The sequence below is a fragment of the Salmo salar genome, chromosome 02 (genome assembly GCF_965601325.2).
Source record: "Salmo salar chromosome 02, fSalSal1, whole genome shotgun sequence".
Lineage (NCBI taxonomy): Eukaryota > Metazoa > Chordata > Actinopteri > Salmoniformes > Salmonidae > Salmo > Salmo salar.
This window is the reverse complement of record NC_138292.1, coordinates 9,634,413-9,656,841: the sequence shown is the minus strand read 5'-3', so window position 1 is coordinate 9,656,841 and position 22,429 is coordinate 9,634,413. Positions and strand designations below refer to the sequence as shown.

The window sequence follows — 22,429 nt, the reverse complement described above, 5'->3', positions numbered from 1 at the left end:
GAGGGCGGGGGTAGATACAGAGAGAGATACAGAGAGGAAAAGAGAGAGAGGGCAGGGGGTAGATACAGAGGGAGATACAGAGAGGGAAAGAGAGAGAGGGCAGGGGTAGATACAGAGAGAGATACAGAGAGGGAAAGAGAGAGAGGGCAGGGGTAGATACAGAGGGAGATACAGAGAGGGAAAGAGAGAGAGGGCAGGGGGTAGATACAGAGGAGATACAGAGAGGGAAAGAGAGAGAGGGCAGGGGGTAGATACAGAGAGAGATACAGAGAGGGAAAGAGAGAGAGGGCAGGGGGTAGATACAGAGGGAGACGAGGGGGGGGGGCGGGGGTAGCAGAGAGCGGAGGAAGAGAGAGAGGGCAGGGGGTAGATACAGAGAGAGATACAGAGAGGGAAAGAGAGAGAGGGCAGGGGGTAGATACAGAGAGAGTACAGAGAGGGAAAGAGAGAGAGGGCAGGGGGTAGATACAGAGGGAGAACGAGGGGGGGGGGGCGGGGTAGCAGAGAGCGGAGGAAGAGAGAGAGGGCAGGGGGTAGATACAGAGGGAGATACAGAGAGGAAAGAGAGAGAGGGCAGGGGTAGATACAGAGAGAGATACAGAGAGGGAAAGAGAGAGAGGGCAGGGGTAGATACAGAGGGAGATACAGAGAGGGAAAGAGAGAGAGGGCAGGGGGTAGATACAGAGGGAGATACAGAGAGGGAAAGAGAGAGAGGGCAGGGGGTAGATACAGAGAGAGATACAGAGAGGGAAAGAGAGAGAGGGCAGGGGGTAGATACAGAGGGAGATACAGAGAGGGAAAGAGAGAGAGGGCAGGGGGTAGATACAGAGAGAGATACAGAGAGGGAAAGAGAGAGAGGGCAGGGGGTAGATACAGAGAGAGATACAGAGAGGGAAAGAGAGAGAGGGCAGGGGTAGATACAGAGAGAGATACAGAGAGGGAAAGAGAGAGAGGGCAGGGGTAGATACAGAGAGAGATACAGAGAGGGAAAGAGAGAGAGGGCAGGGGGTAGATACAGAGAGAGATACAGAGAGAGAAAGAGAGAGAGGGCAGGGGGTAGATACAGAGAGAGATACAGAGAGGGAAAGAGAGTGAGAAAGAGAGATATCACAGTGATTTCTTGTACATGAAGGCATAACACATTGGTTACTGGACATCTTTGGTTTCAAAGCCGGTCCATGGATGCTCAAGCTTTAACAAACAGTAGGTTTATCACGTGGACAGCATTACTACATTTCACAAGAGCAGTGCAACGCAGGTGTGAGCATCAATCTAACATGAATGGATGTTTGACACTCAATGTTCTTGTAATTACAATGTCATAAAGATCAACACGTAATCCACTGAAGTGTCCTACAAGGTGGAAACAAAGTGTAAAAAACAGACCTTTTCAATACCCCAGCTAGATCAGGTTGAGGTACAGACACTACAGGACCACACAGCCTCCCCTCCTCCTCTCTCCCCCTCCCTATCTCCTAATTCCCCCTCCCTCTCCTCCCTCCTCCTCTCTCCCCCTCCCCCTCCCTATCTCCTAATTCCCCCTCCCTCTCTCCTCCCTCCTCCTCTCTCCCCCTCCCTATCTCCTAATTCCCCCTCCCTCTCTCCTCCCTCCTCCTCTCTCCCCCTCCCTATCTCCTAATTCCCCCTCCCTCTCTCCTCCCTCCTCCTCTCTCCCCCTCCCTATCTACTAATTCCCCCTCCCTATCTCCTAATTCCCCCTCCCTCTCTCCTCCCTCCTCCTCTCTCCCACTCCCTATCTCCTAATTCCCCCTCCCTATCTCCTAATTCCCCCTCTCTCCTCCCTCCTTCTCTCTCCCCCTCCCTATCTCCTAATTCCCCCTCCCTCTCTCCTCCCTCCTCCTCTCTCCCTCTCCCCATCTCCTAATTCCCCCTCCCTCTCTCCTCCCTCCTCCTCTCTCCCCCTCCCTATCTCCTAATTCCCCCTCCCTCTCTCCTCCCTCCTCCTCTCTCCCCCTCCCTATCTCCTAATTCCCCCTACCTCTCTCCTCCCTCCTTCTCTCTCCCCACCCTATCTCCTAATTCCCCCTACCTCTCTCCTCCCTCCTTTTCTCTCCCCTCCCTATCTCCTAATTCCCCCTCCCTCTCTCCTAATTCCCCCCCTCTCTCTCTTTCCCTTCTCTCTCCCCCTCCCATTTCTCCTAATTCCCCCTCCCTCTCTCGTAATTCCCCCTCCCTCTCTCCTCCTCTCTCCCCCTCCCATTTCTCCTAATTCCCCCTCCCTCTCTCGTAATTCCCCCTCCCTCTCTCCTCCTCTCTCCCCCTCCCATTTCTCCTAATTCCCCCTCCCTCTCTCCTAATTCCCCCCCTCTCTCTCTTTCCCTTCTCTCTCCCCCTCCCATTTCTCCTAATTCCCCCTCCCTCTCTCCTAATTCCCCCCCTCTCTCTCTTTCCCTTCTTCTCTCTCCCCCTTCCTATCTCCTAATTCCCCCTCCCTCTCTCCTAATTCCCCCTCCCTCTCTCCTCCCTCCTTCTCTCTCCCCCTCCCATTTCTCCGAATTCCCCCTCCCTCTCTCCTAATCCCCCCTCTCTCCCTCCTTCTTTCTCCCCCTCCCTATCTCCTAATCCCCCCTCCCTCTCTCCTCCCTCCTCTCTCCCCTTCCCTCTTGCTTCAAACCTCAGCCCCCTGGCCCTGAGACAGCTGACCAGACCCTAAACTTCCATCTGACCCCAGATGACCACTAGACTCAGTAGTGAGAACTGACGTCTGATCAAATACTGAATTTGACCCAAACTCTGAATGACCATTAGACTCTGTAGTAAGAACTGATGTCTGATCAAATACTGAATTTGACCCAAACTCTGAATGACCACTAGACTCAGTAGTGAGAACTGACGTCTGATCAAATACTGAATTTGACCCAAACTTTAGTTGCGAGTTCTGACTGGAGTCTGGATTTTGATTGGTCTCTGGGTTGGGTCTTGACTCAGAGCCAGGACTCTGATTGGTCTCTGCGGTTCTGTGTGTGTGCTGCTGATAGGACGAGCCCAGCTCCTTCCACTTCATGCGGTTGGCTGCTATCCCATCAACCATAGGCTTCAGCTTCACGTTTAGCTTCATCAGAGCCTAGAGGGGAGACAGTGTGGGAGACTGACTTAGAAGGAGCTGTATCATAGACAGAAATAGGCTCATTTCATGCAGGATGACTGAAAAAAGGGATGAAATAAAGACATTTCAGAAGACATCATACTGTGAAAACATACAGGTCTGGACTAAACAAAAGTACTGTACATAGATTTTATTGTGTTGGATTTCTCCTTTAACTTGGAGTGTCAGTAACAAACAGACTAGATGGGTTTAGAACAGGTGAGTCTGTTACCTGGTAGAGGGGCTTACAGATCCCATCTATCCACTCCAACTGCAGGGCAGGCAGCTCGTCTTTACGATTACGGTCAAAGATGGCCTGAAGAGAGAGACGGAGGGGGACGGGGGAACGGGGGACGGGGGGACGGGGGTCGGGGGGATGGGGGACGGGGGGACGGGGGGACGGGGGACGGGGGGTCGGGGGGGACGGGTGACGGGGGATGGGGGACGGCGGACGGGGGGTCGGGGGGGACGGGGGACGGGGACGGGGAGACGATGGGATGGGGGGACGGGGGGTCAGGAAGAGAAACTGCTGTTACAGTATCATCCACCCTGAAAGGCACTCCTAATCACTTAACTAACTTTAGTCATTTCATCCCAACAGTTGAATATCAAAAGAAAGAACTCCCTACATCAAGGCTAACTTTTGGGAACCCAGATGGTGTTAGAAAGATACTGAAGCTCAGCAGAAGGAAAGATAAAAGTCTACTTCCTAAATGCTGTGCAGACGAAAGGTGCATTAATGGAGTTTGGACTCAAGTGAATCAAGGTTGTAGTGGATGGAGCATTAATATCAAAGTTGATGATCTGACATTGAAGAGAAGTGTAGTGAAGGGAAGTTTATTTTGAAGGGAGGTGTAGTTGGAAGGGAAGTGAAGTTGTAAAATGAAGTGTAGTTTAACAGGAAGTGTAGTTTGAAGGGAAGTGTAGTTTGAAGGGAGGTGTTACAGTAGTACTGTGTACTGCTTACCGCTGGAGTCAACTTGAGCTCAGACCTCTCCCTGTCACCTTGCTCGAAAAACTCACTGGTCACCAACTCCGCAACCTGCAGGGGGATTTCAAAGTGATGTCAATGATGTCAATGATGACCCTATGGACCCTAGTCAAAACTAGTACACTATACAAGGATTAGGGTGCCATTTGTGACACAAAAAGAAGTTTTGTAATGTTTCACCTGTTTGGAGATCTCCCAGGGGCGGGTCACTGCACCCAAGTCACATGCTGTCATTAGCATAGACCTGGTGATGACAGGGGTCAGAGGTTCTTTAGAACCAAACCAAGTCTCCACATAAGGAGATTGTTGATCATGGTTCAATAGACAAGTAAGAAATATGGAAGGACCTGAGAAGTTCTCTGTGAGCCTCGTCTGTCCAGCTGAACTCTCCAGAGAGAACACAGTCAAAGAACTTGCTCCTTCGCCTGTTTAGGAGCACAGATAGAGTCACAAAATGGATACAAGGAAAAGGAGGGAGGTTCAATGGCAAAGCAGATGGGAGGTAGCCTGAGTGCCGGTCTGTTTATGTTATTAAGTATCTCTTCTACAACTGTATGTGGAAGTTGGAAGACTTACTGGAAGTGCAGGGTGAGGTCAGTGGAGAGGATGGCCTGTTTCAGCAGTTGCATCATACTACTGTACTCTTTGGAACACAGGTTGGCAAAGATATTATGACCCTGTTGGAAGACATGACAAAAATACATATTGTGATATTATGACCCTGTTGGAAGACATGACAAAAATACATATTGTGATATTATGACCCTGTTGGAAGACATGACAAAAATACATATTGTGATATTATGACCCTGTTGGAAGACATGACAAAAATACATATTGTGATATTATGACCCTGTTGGAAGACATGACAAAAATACACATTGTGATATTATGACCCTGTTGGAAGACATGACAAAAATACATATTGTGATATTATGACCCTGTTGGAAGACATGACAAAAATACATATTGTGATATTATGACCCTGTTGGAAGACATGACAAAAATACATATTGTGATATTATGACCCTGTTGGAAGACATGACAAAAATACATATTGTGATATTATGACCCTGTTGGAAGACATGACAAAAATACATATTGTGATATTATGACCCTGTTGGAAGATATGACAAAAATACATATTGTGATATTATAACCCTGTTGGAAGACATGACAAAAATACATATTAAGAATCTATGACCCTGTTGGAAGACATGACAAAAATACATATTAAGAATCTATGACCCTGTTGGAAGACATGACAAAAATACATATTGTGATATTATGACCCTGTTGGAAGACATGACAAAAATACATATTGTGATATTATGACCCTGTTGGAAGACATGACAAAAATACATATTGTGATATTATGACCCTGTTGGAAGATATGACAAAAATACATATTGTGATATTATAACCCTGTTGGAAGACATGACAAAAATACATATTAAGAATCTATGACCCTGTTGGAAGACATGACAAAAATACATATTAAGAATCTATGACCCTGTTGGAAGAAATGCGAAAAAATATATACTGCTCAAAAAAATAAAGGCAACACTTAAACAACACAATGTAACTCCAAGTCAATCACACTTCTGTGAAATCAAACTGTCCACTTAGGAAGCAACACTGATTGACAATACATTTCACATGCTGTTGTGCAAATGGAATAGACAACAGGTGGAAATTATAGGCAATAAGCAAGACACCCCCAATAAAGGAGTGGTTCTGCAGGTGGTGACCACAGACCACTTCTCAGTTCCTATGCTTCCTGGCTGATGTTTTGGTCACTTTTGAATGCTGGCGGTGCTTTCACTCTAGTGGTAGCATGAAACGGAGTCTACAACCCACACAAGTGGCTCAGGTAGTGCAGCTCATCCAGGATGGCACATCAATGCGAGCTGTGGCAAGAAGGTTTGCTGTGTCTGTCAGCGTAGTGTCCAGAGCATGGAGGCGCTACCAGGAGACAGGCCAGTACATCAGGAGACGTGGAGGAGGCCGTAGGAGGGCAACAACACAGCAGCAGGACCGCTACCTCCGCCTTTGTGCAAGGAGGAGCAGGAGGAGCACTGCCAGAGCACTGCAAAATGACCTCCAGCAGGCCACAAATGTGCATGTGTCTGCTCAAACGGTCAGAAACAGACTCCATGAGGGTGGTATGAGGGCCCGACATCCAAGGGGGGGGGGGGGGGGGGGGGTTGTGCTTACAGCCCAACACCGTGCAGGACGTTTGGCATTTGCCAGAGAACACCAAGATTGGCAAATTCGCCACTGGCGCCCTGTGCTCTTCACAGATGAAAGCAGGTTCACACTGAGCACGTGACAGAGGTGACAGAGTCTGGAGACGCCGTGGAGAACGTTCTGCTGCCTGCAACATCCTCCAGCATGACCGGTTTGGCGGTGGGTCAGTCATGGTGTGGGGTGGCATTTCTTTGGGGGGGCCGCACAGCCCTCCATGTGCTCGCCAGAGGTAGCCTGACTGCCATTAGGTACCGAGATGAGATCCTCAGACCCCTTGTGAGACCATATGCTGGTGCGGTTGGCCCTGGGTTCCTCCTAATACAAGACAATGCTAGACCTCATGTGGCTGGAGTGTGTCAGCAGTTCCTGCAAGAGGAAGGCATTGATGCTATGGACTGGCCCGCCCGTTCCCCAGACCTGAATTCAATTGAGCACATCTGGGACATCATGTCTCGCTCCATCCACCTTCGCCACGTTGCACCACAGACTGTCCAGGAGTTGGCGGATGCTTTAGTCCAGGTCTGGGAGGAGATCCCTCAGGAGACCATCCGCCACCTCATCAGGAGCATGCCCAGGCATTGTAGGGAGGTCATACAGGCACGCGGAGGCCACACACACTACTGAGCCTCATTTTGACTTGTTTTAAGGACATTACATCAAAGTTGGATCAGCCTGTAGTGTGGTTTTCCACTTTAATTTTGAGTGTGACTCCAAATCCAGACCTCCATGGGTTGATAAATTGGATTTCCATTGATTATTTTTGTGTGATTTTGTTGTCAGCACATTCAACTATGTAAAGAAAAAAGTATTTAATAAGATTATTTAATTCATTCAGATCTAGGATGTGTTATTTTAGTGTTCCCTTTATTTTTTTGAGCAGTGTATATTAAGATTTTATGACCCTGTTGAAAAAGATATATTTTCAGGTAATATATGGAAGGGGGAATGTCAGGGTTGAGGAATAAATGGAAGCTCTTAAGTAAAGGTGATGGTAGCCAAGGTTACCTCACTCTGTAGGATCATGACTGCATGGTTGAAGTGATGGTGCTCCAGAGTGGCTGATGTCCCATAGAGCAGGGCCAGAGCAGAGCCAGTCCTGTAGGAAGCAGCAGAGGAAGTACATTCAACTGATTGCACTAATTGACTGATTGATTGATTAACAGGGAAGATGGACGGACAGGCAAGCGGACGGACGGACGTGCAGACTGACTGACTGATCAGGCTAATATCTTCCTAATTTTTCTTTATTTTCCTTCATTTTCCTTATTTCTCTTTGGGGCTCAGCCGAGGTGACTCACTTGGCCTGGAAGGCGTTGTTGGTGCCACGGTGGTCTAAGTCATGGCAGAGACAACCCACCATCAACGCCAGGGTCTCTGCATCCGACAGAACATCCTGGAAACCAGCCGTCTGCGAACACAGAGGTAACGGAAGTACGGAAACTATCCAAGACATTACTTGTGTCCCAAATGGCACTGTATTCACTATATAGTGCACTACCCTTGTCCCGTCCCTGGTCAAAAGTGGGGAACAAAATAGGTCATTTGGGACAGAACCATTGTAATTGGTTAATCTTTACTTTAATTGCCTTAGTGGAGAAACAAATTGAGAAACAATGTGAACAAAACAGTTTGCCATGACAAAGGGGTTGATTGACTCAAGGCATTTCAGCCTTAAATGTTTTATTAATTTCAAAAGTTTCAAAAAACATAATTCCACATTGACATTATGGGATTTTGTGTGTAGGCAAGTGACACAGAATCTCAATTTAATAAATGTTTTAATTCAGGCTGTAACACAACAAAATGTGGAAAAAGTCAAGGGGTGTGGATTCTTGATGAAGGTACTGTAGAACCCTTTTTTGAAGGTTCTATAAAGGTTTTAAATTGAACTTTTACAGTGCTGTAGAGAACCCTTTTCAAAAGTTCTACAAAGAACCATTCAAATATGGTTCTATATACAGTAGCACCAAAAAGGTTCCGCTATGCTTACAACCCTTTTCGCTGCTATTGAGAACGCTTTCTAATGGTTCTTTATAGAACCTTTATGGAGAATGGTTCTTTAAAGAATCTTTGTCAATCTCAAAGGTTCTACAAATAACCTTTTGAAGAACCATACACTGTGTTTTATTCTGGTTAGTCATATTATATTGTTAAAACTCCACAGGTGTCATTATTGTGTTAACTGGTAGCTCTGGAACGGCTGGGGTCCCTGAGGAGAGGACTGAGATCGTCTGACTCAGCAAACCGTTCCCAACTGACACAAGGCCTTACGTGAGTCTTTTACAAGACACTGTACTGGCCATATTCAAATCTGACATGTAACAATATCACACAACAGATTGGATAAACTGGAATGACACTCTCACTCATGGCTGCACAAAAAGAGTTTTCAGCAAACCACGCCCCTACATTTTTATTATCCCTAAAAGATTAAAGAACCATTTTTTGAACTGCAAAGAATTAAGGGCTCAAAGGGAACTTTGACTCATTATGGTTCGGTTCCGTTGTGACGACCCTCCCACTCTGTCTGCCATATTCTCTCTCTTTGTTCTTGTTTCCTTATTAGGATGCCGGTGGGCGGAGTTGGGAGGGTCGTCAGCTACATGGGAAACACCTGGGCCTGGGTGTGTCCTATGATAAATAAACCTCTTCCACATTGATTGGGGAGACTCTCCATGCAGACACCTTGGTTGATGTCTGTTGTGGTAGTTTTGTGGCCTTTTGGTTATTTGCTTTGGCACCGTTCAACACCCTGCATTATTACATTCAGGCATGCAAAACACTCACTTACACAACTGATTACTGATTACACACACCATTGTTCATTGTTCTTAGTTTACTTTATTTAATAAATATATATTTTGATATTCCTTGTCTCCACATTGTCTCCCTTTTGTTGCAAACTCTGAGCCGGTTCGTAACACCATATAGACCCATCAGCCTTACCAAAGAACCCTTGAGGAACCCTCTTTTCTAAACGTGTACATAGAGCATCTTTTGTTGCGTTGACTCACTGTGATCATGAGGAACATGCACTGGCACACGTTGAAGGCATGCCTCCAGTTATGGTACGCCACTGTGCGATAGTTCTTCCTCACCGTCAGCAGCCAGCGACACAGGACCTGAGAGGGACGAGGGACAGTCATAAGGAATACATGTTTGTTTTGCTGTTGTTCTCATATCAGGTGTTACTGTAACATGTCACCAAGAGAGTTCATCAAAAACAAGATAAATAGGGTTGCAAAATTCCGGTACTCCCAAAATCCCCAGGTTTTACAGAAACCCCAGTTGGAAGATTCCCGGAATCAGGACAGAATAACCAGGAAATGTGCTATAATCCAACCAGGATTTCTGGAAATTGTAGGGATTTTGGAAAAGTTGCTGGAATTTTGCAACCCTGGAGAGAAATAAGAAAGCCTCTCCATTCTCCCTCATTGTTGACCTCACTCACGTCATAGTCAATCTTAAACTTCTGGACGGCTCCGAGTTCCAGAAACATCCGGAGGGAGGCAGTGATCATGGCGTCGTTGTCCAATGAGAAATCGTTGAAGTGGAACTCTTCGATGCCCAGCTCACTGCTCAAAGGGATCTTAGCAGCCTGAGGGAGTAGAATGTCAGCGTGAATATTGAGCGTCCTAGTAGCTGAACAGGAAATAACAAACTCAAAGCCTCAGGTCCTCTGACCCCCACCTCCACCCTCACCAGTCCCTCCAGTCCCTCTTTATGATAGGTCCTCTGACCCCCACCTCCACCTCCACCCCTCACCAGTCCCTCCAGTCCCTCTTTATGATAGGTCTTCTGACCCCACCTCCACCTCCACCCCTCACCAATCCCTCCAGTCCCTCTTTATGATAGGTCCTCTGACCTCCACCTCCACCTCCACCCCTCACCAATCCCTCCAGTCCCTCTTTATGATAGGTCCTCTGACCCCCACCTCCACCTCCACCCCTCACCAGTCCCTCCAGTCCCTCTTTATGATAGGTCCTCCGACCCCCACATCCACCTCCACCCCTCACCAGTCCCTCCAGTCCCTCTTTATGATAGGTCCTCCGACCCCCACATCCACCTCCACACCTCACCAGTCCCACTTCATGATAGTCCTGGGGTGTACGCATTAGTTGGACGTAACAAAACGTTTTGCAACGAAAATTGACGTTTCTATTGGACAAATTCAGGTAGATTCTTCCCTGTTTCATTCCGTTTTCTGCTGTTTGGTTCCTAGTGAATACACCCCTGGGAAAGTAACCAGGTGACTTCTACATGGATACCTGTTTTGATTATTATCTTGTAGATTTTGTTTGTTTTGTTTGTTTGTTTGTTTTTCTATTTCTTCTACATGTAATGTAATTCTCAGACATACCTTGAGTCTGTCCACCTCTACCTTGGAGCATGTGGCATGGTAGGACAGCATCTGAGGGAGGAGAAAACATCATCATTGACTCATGGACTCTCTCTCTCTCTCTCTTTATATTTCTCTCTCTTTATCTCTTTATCTCTCTCTCTTTATATATCTCTCTCTCTTTATCTCTCTCTCTTTATATATCTCTCTCTCTTTATCTCTCTCTCTCTTTATATAACTCTCTCTCTTTATATCTCTCTCTCTCTTTATATCTCTCTATCTCTTTTTATCTCTCTCTCTCTCTCTATTTATATATCTCTCTCATTATATCTCTCCCTCTTTATCTATAACTATAACTATTTTGCCAATTGGATTTGGTCCCCTCTACCACACGGAACCCCACTAATCTACTGACGGAAACGCACGAGGTGGCTAAAAACAGACCTCCGTCTTCTGCTAGCTTGCTACCCATGGCCCGGCTAGCTGTCTGAATCGCCATGACCCCAACCAATCTCACTACTCACTGGACCCTTATGATCACTCGGCTAAGCATGCCTCTCCTTAATGTCAATATGCCTTGTCCATTGCTGTTCTGGTTCGTGTTTATTGGCTTATTTCACTGTAGAGCCTCTAGCCCTGCTCAATATACCTTATCCAACCCTTCAGTTCCACCACCCACATATGCGATGACATCACCTGGTTTCAATGATGTTTCTAGAGACAATATCTTTCTCATCATCACTCAATGCATAGGTTTACCTCCACTGTATTCACATCCTACCATATCTCTGTCTGTACATTATACCTTGAATCTATTTTATCGCCCCCAGAAACCTGCTCCTTTTACTCTCTGTTCCGGACGTCCTAGACGACCAATTCTCATAGCTTTTAGCCATACCCTTATCCTACTCCTCCTCTGTTCCTCTGGCGATGTAGAGGTGAATCCAGGCCCTGCAGTGCCTAGCTCCACTCCTATTTCCCAGGCACTCTCTTTTGTTGACTTCTGTAACCGTAAAAACCTTGGTTTCATGCATGTTAACATTAGAAGCCTACTCCCTAAGTTTGTTTTATTCACTGCTGTAGCACACTCTGCCAACCCAGATGTCCTAGCCGTGTCTGAATCCTGGCTTAGGAAGACCACCAAAAACTCTGAAATCTCCATCCCTAACTACAACATTTTCAGACAAGATAGAACAGCCAAAGGGGGTGTTGCAATCTACTGCAGAGATAGCCTGCAGAGTTATGTCCTACTATCCAGGTCTGTACCAAAACAATTTGAACCTCTACTTTTAAAAATCCACCTCTCTAAAAACAAGTCTCTCACCGTTGCCGCCTGCTATAGACCACCCTCTGCCCCCAGCTGTGCTCTGGACACCATATGTGAACTGATTGCCCCCCATCTATCTTCAGAGATCGTGCTGCTTGGTGACCTAAAGTGGGACATGCTTATCACCATCCTACAATCTAAGCTTGTTGCCCTCAATCTCACACAAATTATCAATGAACCTACCAGGTACAACCCCAAAGCCGTAAACACGGGCACCCTCATAGATATCATCCTAACCAACTTGCCCTCTAAATACGCCTCTGCTGTTTTCAACCAAGTTCTCAGCGATCACTGCCTCATTGCCTGTATCCGTAATGGGTCAGCGGTCAAACGACCTCCACTCATCACTGTCAAACGCTCCCTGAAACACTTCAGCGAGCAGGCCTTTCTAATCGACCTGGCCCGGGTATCCTGGAAGGATATTGACCTCATCCCGTCAGTAGAGGATGCCTGGTTATTCTTTAAAAATGCCTTCCTCACCATCTTAAATAAGCATGCCCCATTCAAGAAATGTAGAACCAGGAACAGATATAGCCCTTGGTTCTCTCCAGACCTGACTGCCCTTAACCAGCACAAAAACATCCTGTGGCGTTCTGCATTAGCATCGAACAGCCCCCGTGATATGCAACTTTTCAGGGAAGTTAGAAACCAATATACACAGGCAGTTAGAAAAGCCAAGGCTAGCTTTTTCAAGCATGAATTTGCTTCCTGCAACACAAACTCAAAAAAGTTCTGGGACACTGTAAAGTCCATGTAGAATAAGAGCACCTCCTCCCAGCTGCCCACTGCACTGAGGATAGGAAACTCTGTCACCACCGATAAATCCACTATAATTGAGAATTTCAATAAGCATTTTTCTACGGCTGGCCATGCTTTCCACCTTGCTACCCCTACCCCTACCCCGGTCAACAGCACTGCAACCCCCACAGCAACTCGCCCAAGCCTTCCCCATTTCTCCTTCTCCCAAATCCAGTCAGCTGATGTTCTGAAAGAGCTGCAAAATCTGGACCCCTACAAATCAGCCGGGCTAGACAATCTGGACCCTTTCTTTCTAAAATTATCTGCCGAAATTGTTGCAACCCCTATTACTAGCCTGTTCAACCTCTCTTTCGTGTCGTCTGAGATTCCCAAAGATTGGAAAGCAGCTCCGGTCATCCCCCTCTTCAAAGGGGGACACTCTTGACCCAAACTGCAACAGACCTATATCTATCCTACCCTGCCTTTCTAAGGTCTTCGAAAGCCAAGTTAACAAACAGATTACTGACCATTTCGAATCCCACCGTACCTTCTCCACTATGCAAGCTGGTTTCAGAGCTGGTCATGGGTACACCTCAGCCACGCTCAAGGTCCTAAACGATATCTTAACCGCCATTGATAAGAAACAATACTGTGCAGCCGTTTTCATTGACCTGGCCAAGGCTTTCGACTCTGTCAATCACCACATCCTCATCAGCAGACTCAACAGCCTCGGTTTCTCAAATGATGGCCTCGCCTGGTTCACCAACTACTTTTCCGATAGAGTTCAGTGTGTCAAATCGGAGGGCCTGTTGTCTGGGCCTGTGGCAGTCTCTATGGGGGTGCCACAGGGTTCAATTCTTGGGCCAACTCTTTCTCTGTATACATCAATGATGTCGCTCTTGCTGCTGGTGAGTCTCTGATCCACCTCTACGCAGACAACACCATTCTGTATACTTCTGGCCCTTCTTTGGACACTGTGTTAACTACCCTCCAGACGAGCTTCAATGCCATACAACTCTCCTTCCGTAGCCTCCAACTGCTCTTAAATACAAGTAAAACTAAATGCATGCTAACATTTTCATTTTACATTCACATTTCAGTCATTTACCAGACACTGTTTCCAGAGCGACTTACAGTTAGTGCACTCATCTTAAGATAGCTAAGTGGGACAACCACATATCTCAGTCATAGTAAGTACATTTTCTCTCAGTGAAACAGCTATCAGTAAAGTCAAAGCTATTAGGGGGGGAAAAGTCAAGTGAGAGTGTTAGTTCACGAAAGGCACATTTAAAAAATATTATATCCTAAATGCCTAGTGAGTGGTTCAGTGGTTCAGTCCCAAATTCAGTCCCAAATTGTACCTTAAGCCCTTTATAGTGCACTACTTTTGACCATTTGGGACGCAAACTATCAATGCTCACATCCAGGGCCACAGACTGCTTGGCCCAGGTCTTCTTCACTTGATTGTACATCATGGTGTTGTTGATCCCCAGCCCACAGAATATCACAAAGGCCTGTATGGAGACAGGGTAGAAAAACGTTTCTACCTATAAAACAGCTTTCTAATTAACAATAAGTAATGAGGGGGTGTGGTATATGGCCAATATACCACGGCTAAGGGCTGTTCTTAAGCGCGACACATCGCGGAGTGCCTGGATACAGCCCTTAGACGTGGTATATTGGCCATATATCACAAACCACAGAGGCACCTTATTGCTATTATAAACTGGTTGCCAATGTAATTAGAGCAGTAAAAATAAATATTTTGTCATACCCATGGTATATGGTCTGATATAGCATGGCTGTCAGCCAATCAGCATTCAGGGCTCGAACCACACAGTTTATAATATCTATTATACAACAGGTGGGTCTAATCCTGAATACTGATGGGTTAAAACCGCATTCCAGCCAGTGTCTATTCCACAAGTTACCACCAGCTAAATCTATGACATTGAAATGTCTATTTACTCTGTTCCATCTGACTGCTCAATCCACTGTCTCATCATACATATATAGATATAGATAGATAGAACCTGCTCAATCCACTGTCTCATCATACATATATAGATATAGATAGATAGAACCTGCTCAATCCACTGTCTCATCATACATATATAGATATAGATAGATAGAACCTGCTCAATCCACTGTCTCATCATACATATATAGATATAGATAGATAGAACCTGCTCAATCCACTGTCTCATCATACATATATAGATATAGATAGATAGAACCTGCTCAATCCACTGTCTCATCATACATATACTGCTCAAAAAAATAAAGGGAACACTTAAACAACACATCCTAGATCTGAATGAAAGAAATAATCTTATTAAATACTTTTTTCTTTACATAGTTGAATGTGCTGACAACAAAATCACACACAAATAATCCATGGAAATCCAATTTATCAACCCATGGAGGTCTGGATTTGGAGTCACACTCAAAATTAAAGTGGAAAACCACACTATAGGCTGATCCAACTTTGATGTAAAGTCCTTAAAACAAGTCAAAATAAGGCTCAGTAGTGTGTGTGGCCTCCACGTGCCTGTATGACCTCCCTACAACGCCTGGGCATGCTCCTGATGAGGTGGCGGATGGTCTCCTGAGGGATCTCCTCCCAGACCTGGACTAAAGCATCCGCCAACTCCTAGACAGTCTGTGGTGCAACGTGGCGTTGGTGGATGGAGCGAGACATGATGTCCCAGATGTGCTCAATTGGATTCAGGTCTGGGGAACGGGCGGGCCAGTCCATAGCATCAATGCCTTCCTCTTGCAGGAACTGCTGACACACTCCAGCCACATGAGGTCTAGCATTGTCTTGTATTAGGAGGAACCCAGGGCCAACCGCACCAGCATATGGTCTCACAAGGGGTCTGAGGATCTCATCTCGGTACCTAATGGCAGTCAGGCTACCTCTGGCGAGCACATGGAGGGCTGTGCGGCCCCCCAAAGAAATGCCACCCCACACCATGACTGACCCACCGCCAAACCGGTCATGCTGGAGGATGTTGCAGGCAGCAGAACGTTCTCCACGGCGTCTCCAGACTCTGTCACGTCTGTCACGTGCTCAGTGTGAACCTGCTTTCATCTGTGAAGAGCACAGGGCGCCAGTGGCGAATTTGCCAATCTTGGTGTTCTCTGGCAAATGCCAAACGTCCTGCACGGTGTTGGGCTGTAAGCACAACCCCCACCTGTGGATGTCGGGCCCTCATACCACCCTCATGGAGTCTGTTTCTGACCGTTTGAGCAGACACATGCACATTTGTGGCCTGCTGGAGGTCATTTTGCAGGGCTCTGGCAGTGCTTCTCCTGCTCCTCCTTGCACAAAGGCGGAGGTAGCGGTCCTGCTGCTGGGTTGTTGCCCTCCTACGGCCTCCTCCACGTCTCCTGATGTACTGGCCTGTCTCCTGGTAGCGCATCCATGCTCTGGACACTACGCTGACAGACACAGCAAACCTTCTTGCCACAGCTCGCATTGATGTGCCATCCTGGATGAGCTGCACTACCTGAGCCACTTGTGTGGGTTGTAGACTCCGTCTCATGCTACCACTAGAGTGAAAGCACCGCCAGCATTCAAAAGTGACCAAAACATCAGCCAGGAAGCATAGGAACTGAGAAGTGGTCTGTGGTCCCCACCTGCAGAACCACTCCTTTATTGGGGGTGTCTTGCTAATTGCCTATAATTTCCACCTGTTGTCTATTCCATTTGCACAACAGCATGTGAAATTTATTGTCAATCAGTGTTGCTTCCTAAATGGACAGTTTGATTTCACAGAAGTGTGATTGACTTGGAGTTACAATGTGTTGTTTAAGTGTTGCCTTTATTTTTTTGAGCAGTGTATATAGATATAGATAGAACCTGCTCAATCCACTGTCTCATCATAGATACATAGATATAGATAGATAGAACCTGCTCAATCCACTGTTTCATCATACATATATAGATATAGATAGATGGAACCTGCTCAATCCACTGTATCATCATACATATATAGATATAGATAGATGGAACCTGCTCAATCCACTGTCTCATCATACATATATAGATATAGATAGATGGAACCTGCTCAATCCACTGTATCATCATACATATATAGATATAGAAAGATAGAACCTGCTCAATCCACTGTTTCATCATACATATATAGATATAGATAGATAGAACCTGCTCAACCCACTGTCTCCTTATAGATATATAGATATAGATAGAACCTCAGTGGAGAGGGAGCTTGCCTCAAACAGTCTTTGATCTGCATCATTGAACGTCCTCCTGTCCAGGCGATTTAGAATCTGGGCAACCCCTTAGAACAGTACAGAAAATACATCAATATTTGTAATCATTGAACGGGTGGAATAGCAGAAAGGTAAAAAGACAGAGTGGTTTTCAAGTGACAGTGGATGGCTGAACAGACTGGTGAACCCACCTATTATCTGATGAGTCCGATTCCAGATGGGGACGCATAGTACTGATCTGATGTGGAATCCTGAGGCTTGATCCGTCTGGGGAGTACGGAGTGGAATGTTACTGTGTGTGCACGCCCACACATCTGTGTGTGTGTGTGTGTGTGTGTGTGTGTGTGTGTGTGTGTGTGTGTGTGTGTGTGTGTGTGTGTGTGTGTGTGTGTGTGTGTGGTGTGTGTGTGTCCACGTCGGCACCAACGATGTTAGGATGAAACAGTCAGAGGTCACCAAGCACAACATAGCTTCAGCGTGTAAATCAGCTAGAAAGATGTGTCGGCATCGATTAATTGTCTCTGGCCCCCTTCCAGTTAGGGGGAGTGATGAGCTCTACAGCAGAGTCTCACAACTCAATCGCTGGTTGAAAACTGTTTTCTGCCCCTCCCAAAAGATAGAATTTGTAGATAATTGGCCCTCTTTCTGGGACTCACCCACAAACATGACCAAGCCTGGCCTGTTGAGGAGTGACGGACTCCATCCTAGCTGGAGGGGTGCTCTCATCTTATCTACGAACATAGACAGGGCTCTAACTCCTCTAGCTCCACAATGAAATAGGGTGCATGCCAGGCAGCAGGCTGTTAGCCAGCCTGCCAGCTTAGTGGAGTCTGCCACTAGCACAGTCAGTGTAGTCAGCTCAGCTATCCCCATTGAGACCGTGTCTGTGCCTCGACCTAGGTTGGGCAAAATTAAAGATGGCGGTGTTCGCCTTAGCAATCTCACTAGTATAAAGACCTCCTCCATCTCTGCCATTATTGAAAGAGATTGTGACACCTCACATCTCAAAATAGGGCTACTTAATGTTAGATCCCTCACTTCCAAGGCAGTTATAGTCAATGAACTAATCACTGATCATAATCTTGATGTGATTGGCCTAACTGAAACATGGCTTAAGCCTGATGAATTTACTGTGTTAAATGAGGCCTCACCCCCTGGTTACACGAGTGACCATATCCCCGCGCATCTCGCAAAGGCGGAGGTGTTGCTAACATTTACGATAGCAAATTTCAATTTACAAAAAAAAAAAACAACAACGACGTTTTCGTCTTTTGAGCTTCTAGTCATGAAATCTATGCAGCCTACTCAATCACTTTTTATAGCTACTGTTTACAAGCTTCCTGGGCCATATGCAGCGTTCCTCACTGAGTTCCCTGAATTCCTATCGGACCTTGTAGTCATCGCAGATAATATTCAAATTTTTGGTGACTTTAATATTCACTTGGAAAAGTCCACAGACCCACTCCAAAAGGCTTTCAGAGCCATCATGTCTCTGGACCTACTCACTGCCACAGTCATACTCTGGACCTAGTTCTGTCACATGGAATAAATGTTGTGGATCTTAATTTTTTCCTCATAATCCTGGACTATCGGACCACCATTTTATTAAGTTTGCAATCGCAACAAATAATCTGCTCAGACCCCAACCAAGAAGCATTAAAAGTCATGCTATAAATTCTCAGACAACCCAAAGATTCCTTGATGCCCTTCCAGACTCCCTCTGCCTGCCCAAGGACATCAGAGGACAAAAATCAGTTAACCACCTAACTGAGGAACTCAATTTAACCTTGCGCAATACCCTAGATGCAGTTGCACCCCTAAAAACTAAAAACATTTGTCATAAGAAACTAGCTCCCTGGTAAACAGAAAATACACGAGCTCTGAAGCAAGCTTCCAGAAAATTGGAACGGAAATGGCGCCACACCCAACTGGAAGTCTTCCGACTAGCTTGGAAAGACAGTACTGTGCAGTATCGAAGAGCCCTCACTGCTGCTCGATCATCCTATTTTTCCAACTTAATTGAGGGGAATAAGAACAATCCAAAATTTATTTTTGATACTGTCGCAAAGCTAACTAAAAAGCAGCATTCCCCAAGAGAGGATGGCTTTCACTTCAGCAGTAATGAATTCATGAACTTTTTTGAGGAAAAGATCATGATCATTAGAAAGCAAATTACGGACTCCTCTTTAAATCTGCGTATTCCTCCAAAGCTCCGTTGTCCTGAGTCTGTACAACTCTGCCAGGACCTAGGATCAAGGGAGACACTAAAGTGTTTTAGTACTATATCTCTTGACACAATGATGAAAATAATCATGGCCTCTAAACCTTCAAGCTGCATACTGGACCCTATTCCAACTAAACTACTGAAAGAGCTGCTTCCTGTGCTTGGCCCTCCTATGTTGAACATAATAAACAGCTCTCTATCCACCGGATGTGTACCAAACTCACTAAAAGTGGCAGTAATAAAGCCTCTCTTGAAAAAGCCAAATCTTGACCCAGAAATTATAAAAAACTATCGGCCTATATCGAATCTTCCATTCCTCTCAAAAATTTTCGAAAAAGCTGTTGCGCAGCAACTCACTGCCTTCCTGAAGACAAATAATCTATACGAAACGCTTCAGTCTGGTTTTAGACCCCATCATAGCACTGAGACTGCACTTGTGAAGGTGGTAAATGACCTATTAATGACGTCAGACCGAGGCTCTGCATCTGTCCTCGTGCTCCTAGATCTTAGTGCTGCTTTTGATACCATCGATCACCACATTCTTTTGGAGAGATTGGAAACCCATATTGGTCTACATGGACAAGTTCTGGCCTGGTTTAGATCTTATCTGTCGGAAAGATATCAGTTCGTCTCTGTGAATGGTTTGTCCTCTGACAAATCAACTGTAAATTTCGGTGTTCCTCAAGGTTCCGTTTTAGGACCACTATTGTTTTCACTATATAATTTATCTCTTGGGGATGTCATTCGAAAACATAATGTTAAATTTCACTGCTATGCGGATGACATACAGCTGTACATTTCAATGAAACATGGTGAAGCCCCAAAATTGCCCTCGCTAGAAGCCTGTGTTTCAGACATAAGGAAGTGGATGGCTGCAAACTTTCTACTTTTAAACTCGGACAAAACAGAGATGCTTGTTCTAGGTCCCAAGAAACAAAGAGATCTTCTGTTGAATCTGACAATTAATCTGGATGGTTGTACAGTCGTCTCAAATGAAACTGTGAAGGACCTCGGCTTTACTCTGGACCCTGATCTCTCTTTTGAAGAACATATCAAGACTGTTTCAAGGACAGCTTTTTTCCATCTACGTAACATTGCAAAAATCTGAAACTTTCTGTTAAAAAATGATGCAGAAAAATTAATTCATGCTTTTGTTACTTCTAGGTTGGACTATTGCAATGCTCTACTTTCCGGCTACCCGGATAAAGCACTAAATAAACTTCCGTTAGTGCTAAATACGGCTGCTAGAATCCTGACGAGGACCAAAAAACTTGATCATATTACTCCAGTGCTAGCCTCCCTACACTGGCTTCCTGTTAAGGCAAGGGCTGATTTCAAGGTTTTACTGCTAACTTACAAAGCATTACATGGGCTTGCTTCTACCTATCTTTCCGATTTGGTCCTGCCGTACATACCTACACATACGCTACGGTCACAAGACGCGGGCCTCCTAATTGTCCCTAGAATTTCTAAGCAAACAGCTGGAGGCAGGGCTTTCTCCTATAGAGCTCCATTTTTATGGACTGGTCTGCCTACCCATGTGAGAGACGCAGACTCAGTCTCAACCTTTAAGTCTTTACTGAAGACTCATCTCTTTAGTAGGTCCTATGATTAAGTGTAGTCTGACCCAGGGGTGTGAAGGTGAACGGAAAGGCTGGAGCAACGAACCGCCCTTGCTGTCTCTGCCTGGCCGGTTCCCCTCTCTCCACTGGGATTCTCTGCCTCTAACCCTATTACAGTCACTGTCTTACTGGTGTTCTTTCATGCCGTCCCTGGGAGGGGTGCGTCACTTGAGTGGGTTGAGTCACTGACGTGGTCTTCCTGTCTGGGTTGGCCCCCCTTCTTGGGTTGTGTCATGGCGGAGATCTTTGTGGGCTATACTTGGCCTTGTCTCAGGATGGTAAGTTGGTGGTTGGAGATATCCCTCTAGTGGTGTGGGGGCTGTGCTTTTGCAAAGTGGGTGGGGTTATATCCTGCCTGTTTGGCCCTGTCCGGGGGTTTCATCGGATGGGGCCACAGTGTCTCCTGACCCCTCCTGTCTCAGCCGCCAGTATTTATGCTGCAGTAGTTTATGTGTCGGGGGGCTAGGGTCAGTCTGTTACATCTGGAGTATTTCTCTTGTCTTATCCGGTGTCCTGTGTGAATTTAAATATGCTCTCTCTAATTCTTTCTTTCTTTCTTTCTCTCTCTCGGAGGACCTGAGCCCTTGGACCATGCCTCAGGACTACCTGGCATGATGACTCCTTGCTGTCCCCAGTCCACCTGACCGTGCTGCTGCTCCAGTTTCAACTGTTCTGCCTGCGGCTATGGAACCCTGACCTGTTCACCGGACGTGCTACCTGTCCCAGACCTGCTGTCCCAGACCTGCTGGAACCCTGACCTGTTCACCGGACGTGCTACCTGTCCCAGACCTGCTGTTTTCAACTCTCTAGAGACAGCAGGAGCGGTAGAGATACTCTCAAAGATAGGCTATGAAAAAGCCAACTGACACTTACTCTTGAGTTTCTGACTTGTTGCACCCTCGACAACTACTATGATTATTATTATTTGACCATGCTGGTCATTTATGAACATTTGAACATCTTGGCCATGTGCTGTTATAATCTCCTCCCAGCACAGCCAGAAGAGTACTGGCCACCCCTCATAGCCTGGTTCCTCTCTAGGTTTCTTCCTAGGTTTTGGCCTTTCTAGGGAGTTTTTCCTAGCCACCGTGCTTCTACACCTGCATTGCCTGCTGTTTGGGGTTTTAGGCTGGGTTTCTGTACAGCACTTTGAGATATCAGCTGATGTAAGAAGGGCTATATAAATACATTTGATTTGATTTGTGTGCACGCGCATACAGATGTAGGATCTTAATTGAATCACTCTTTTGTTGCTGAGAATGTTCCTGCACAGAAGGAAATGCAAACCTGCAGTGTATTCAAGGTTTTAAAAAGGCTTTCAAAGTTTGTAATTTCCACTTTAAAATGTCAGGTTTGTCAGGAACAAAAAATGTATCAACCCCCTACAAAACATTTGCATTAATCATAATCCACATAATAATCACATTTCCTCTTTCTGCAGGATTATTTTCCTGCTGTAGCAAACTGGCTCAAATTAAGATCCTACCTATGTACGTGCGTGCCTGCGTGTGCATGTGTGTGTCCAAATGTGTGTGTGTGTGTGTGTGTGTGTGTGTGTGTGTGTGTGTGTGTGTGTGTGTGTGTGTGTGTGTG

General features: G+C 46.0%; 1 protein-coding gene across 1 annotated transcript in view; it reads right to left on the bottom strand.

The window, feature by feature from the left end:
• Positions 1-2,629: 2,629 nt before the first annotated feature.
• Positions 2,630-22,429, bottom strand: part of LOC106595745 (dual 3',5'-cyclic-AMP and -GMP phosphodiesterase 11A) — a 31,694-nt gene continuing 11,894 nt past the window's right edge. Inside the window, exons 7-20 of the mRNA XM_082959618.1 lie at positions 17,182-17,257; positions 16,991-17,058; positions 14,173-14,265; positions 10,708-10,758; positions 9,799-9,945; positions 9,362-9,469; positions 7,646-7,755; positions 7,353-7,443; positions 4,674-4,774; positions 4,445-4,522; positions 4,278-4,341; positions 4,074-4,148; positions 3,339-3,422; positions 2,630-3,085 (exon numbers count right to left, since the gene is read on the bottom strand). Of these exons, the coding sequence (XP_082815744.1) occupies positions 2,630-3,085; positions 3,339-3,422; positions 4,074-4,148; positions 4,278-4,341; positions 4,445-4,522; positions 4,674-4,774; positions 7,353-7,443; positions 7,646-7,755; positions 9,362-9,469; positions 9,799-9,945; positions 10,708-10,758; positions 14,173-14,265; positions 16,991-17,058; positions 17,182-17,257 (1,602 nt within the window). The remainder of the gene's footprint in view (positions 3,086-3,338; positions 3,423-4,073; positions 4,149-4,277; positions 4,342-4,444; positions 4,523-4,673; positions 4,775-7,352; positions 7,444-7,645; positions 7,756-9,361; positions 9,470-9,798; positions 9,946-10,707; positions 10,759-14,172; positions 14,266-16,990; positions 17,059-17,181; positions 17,258-22,429) is intronic.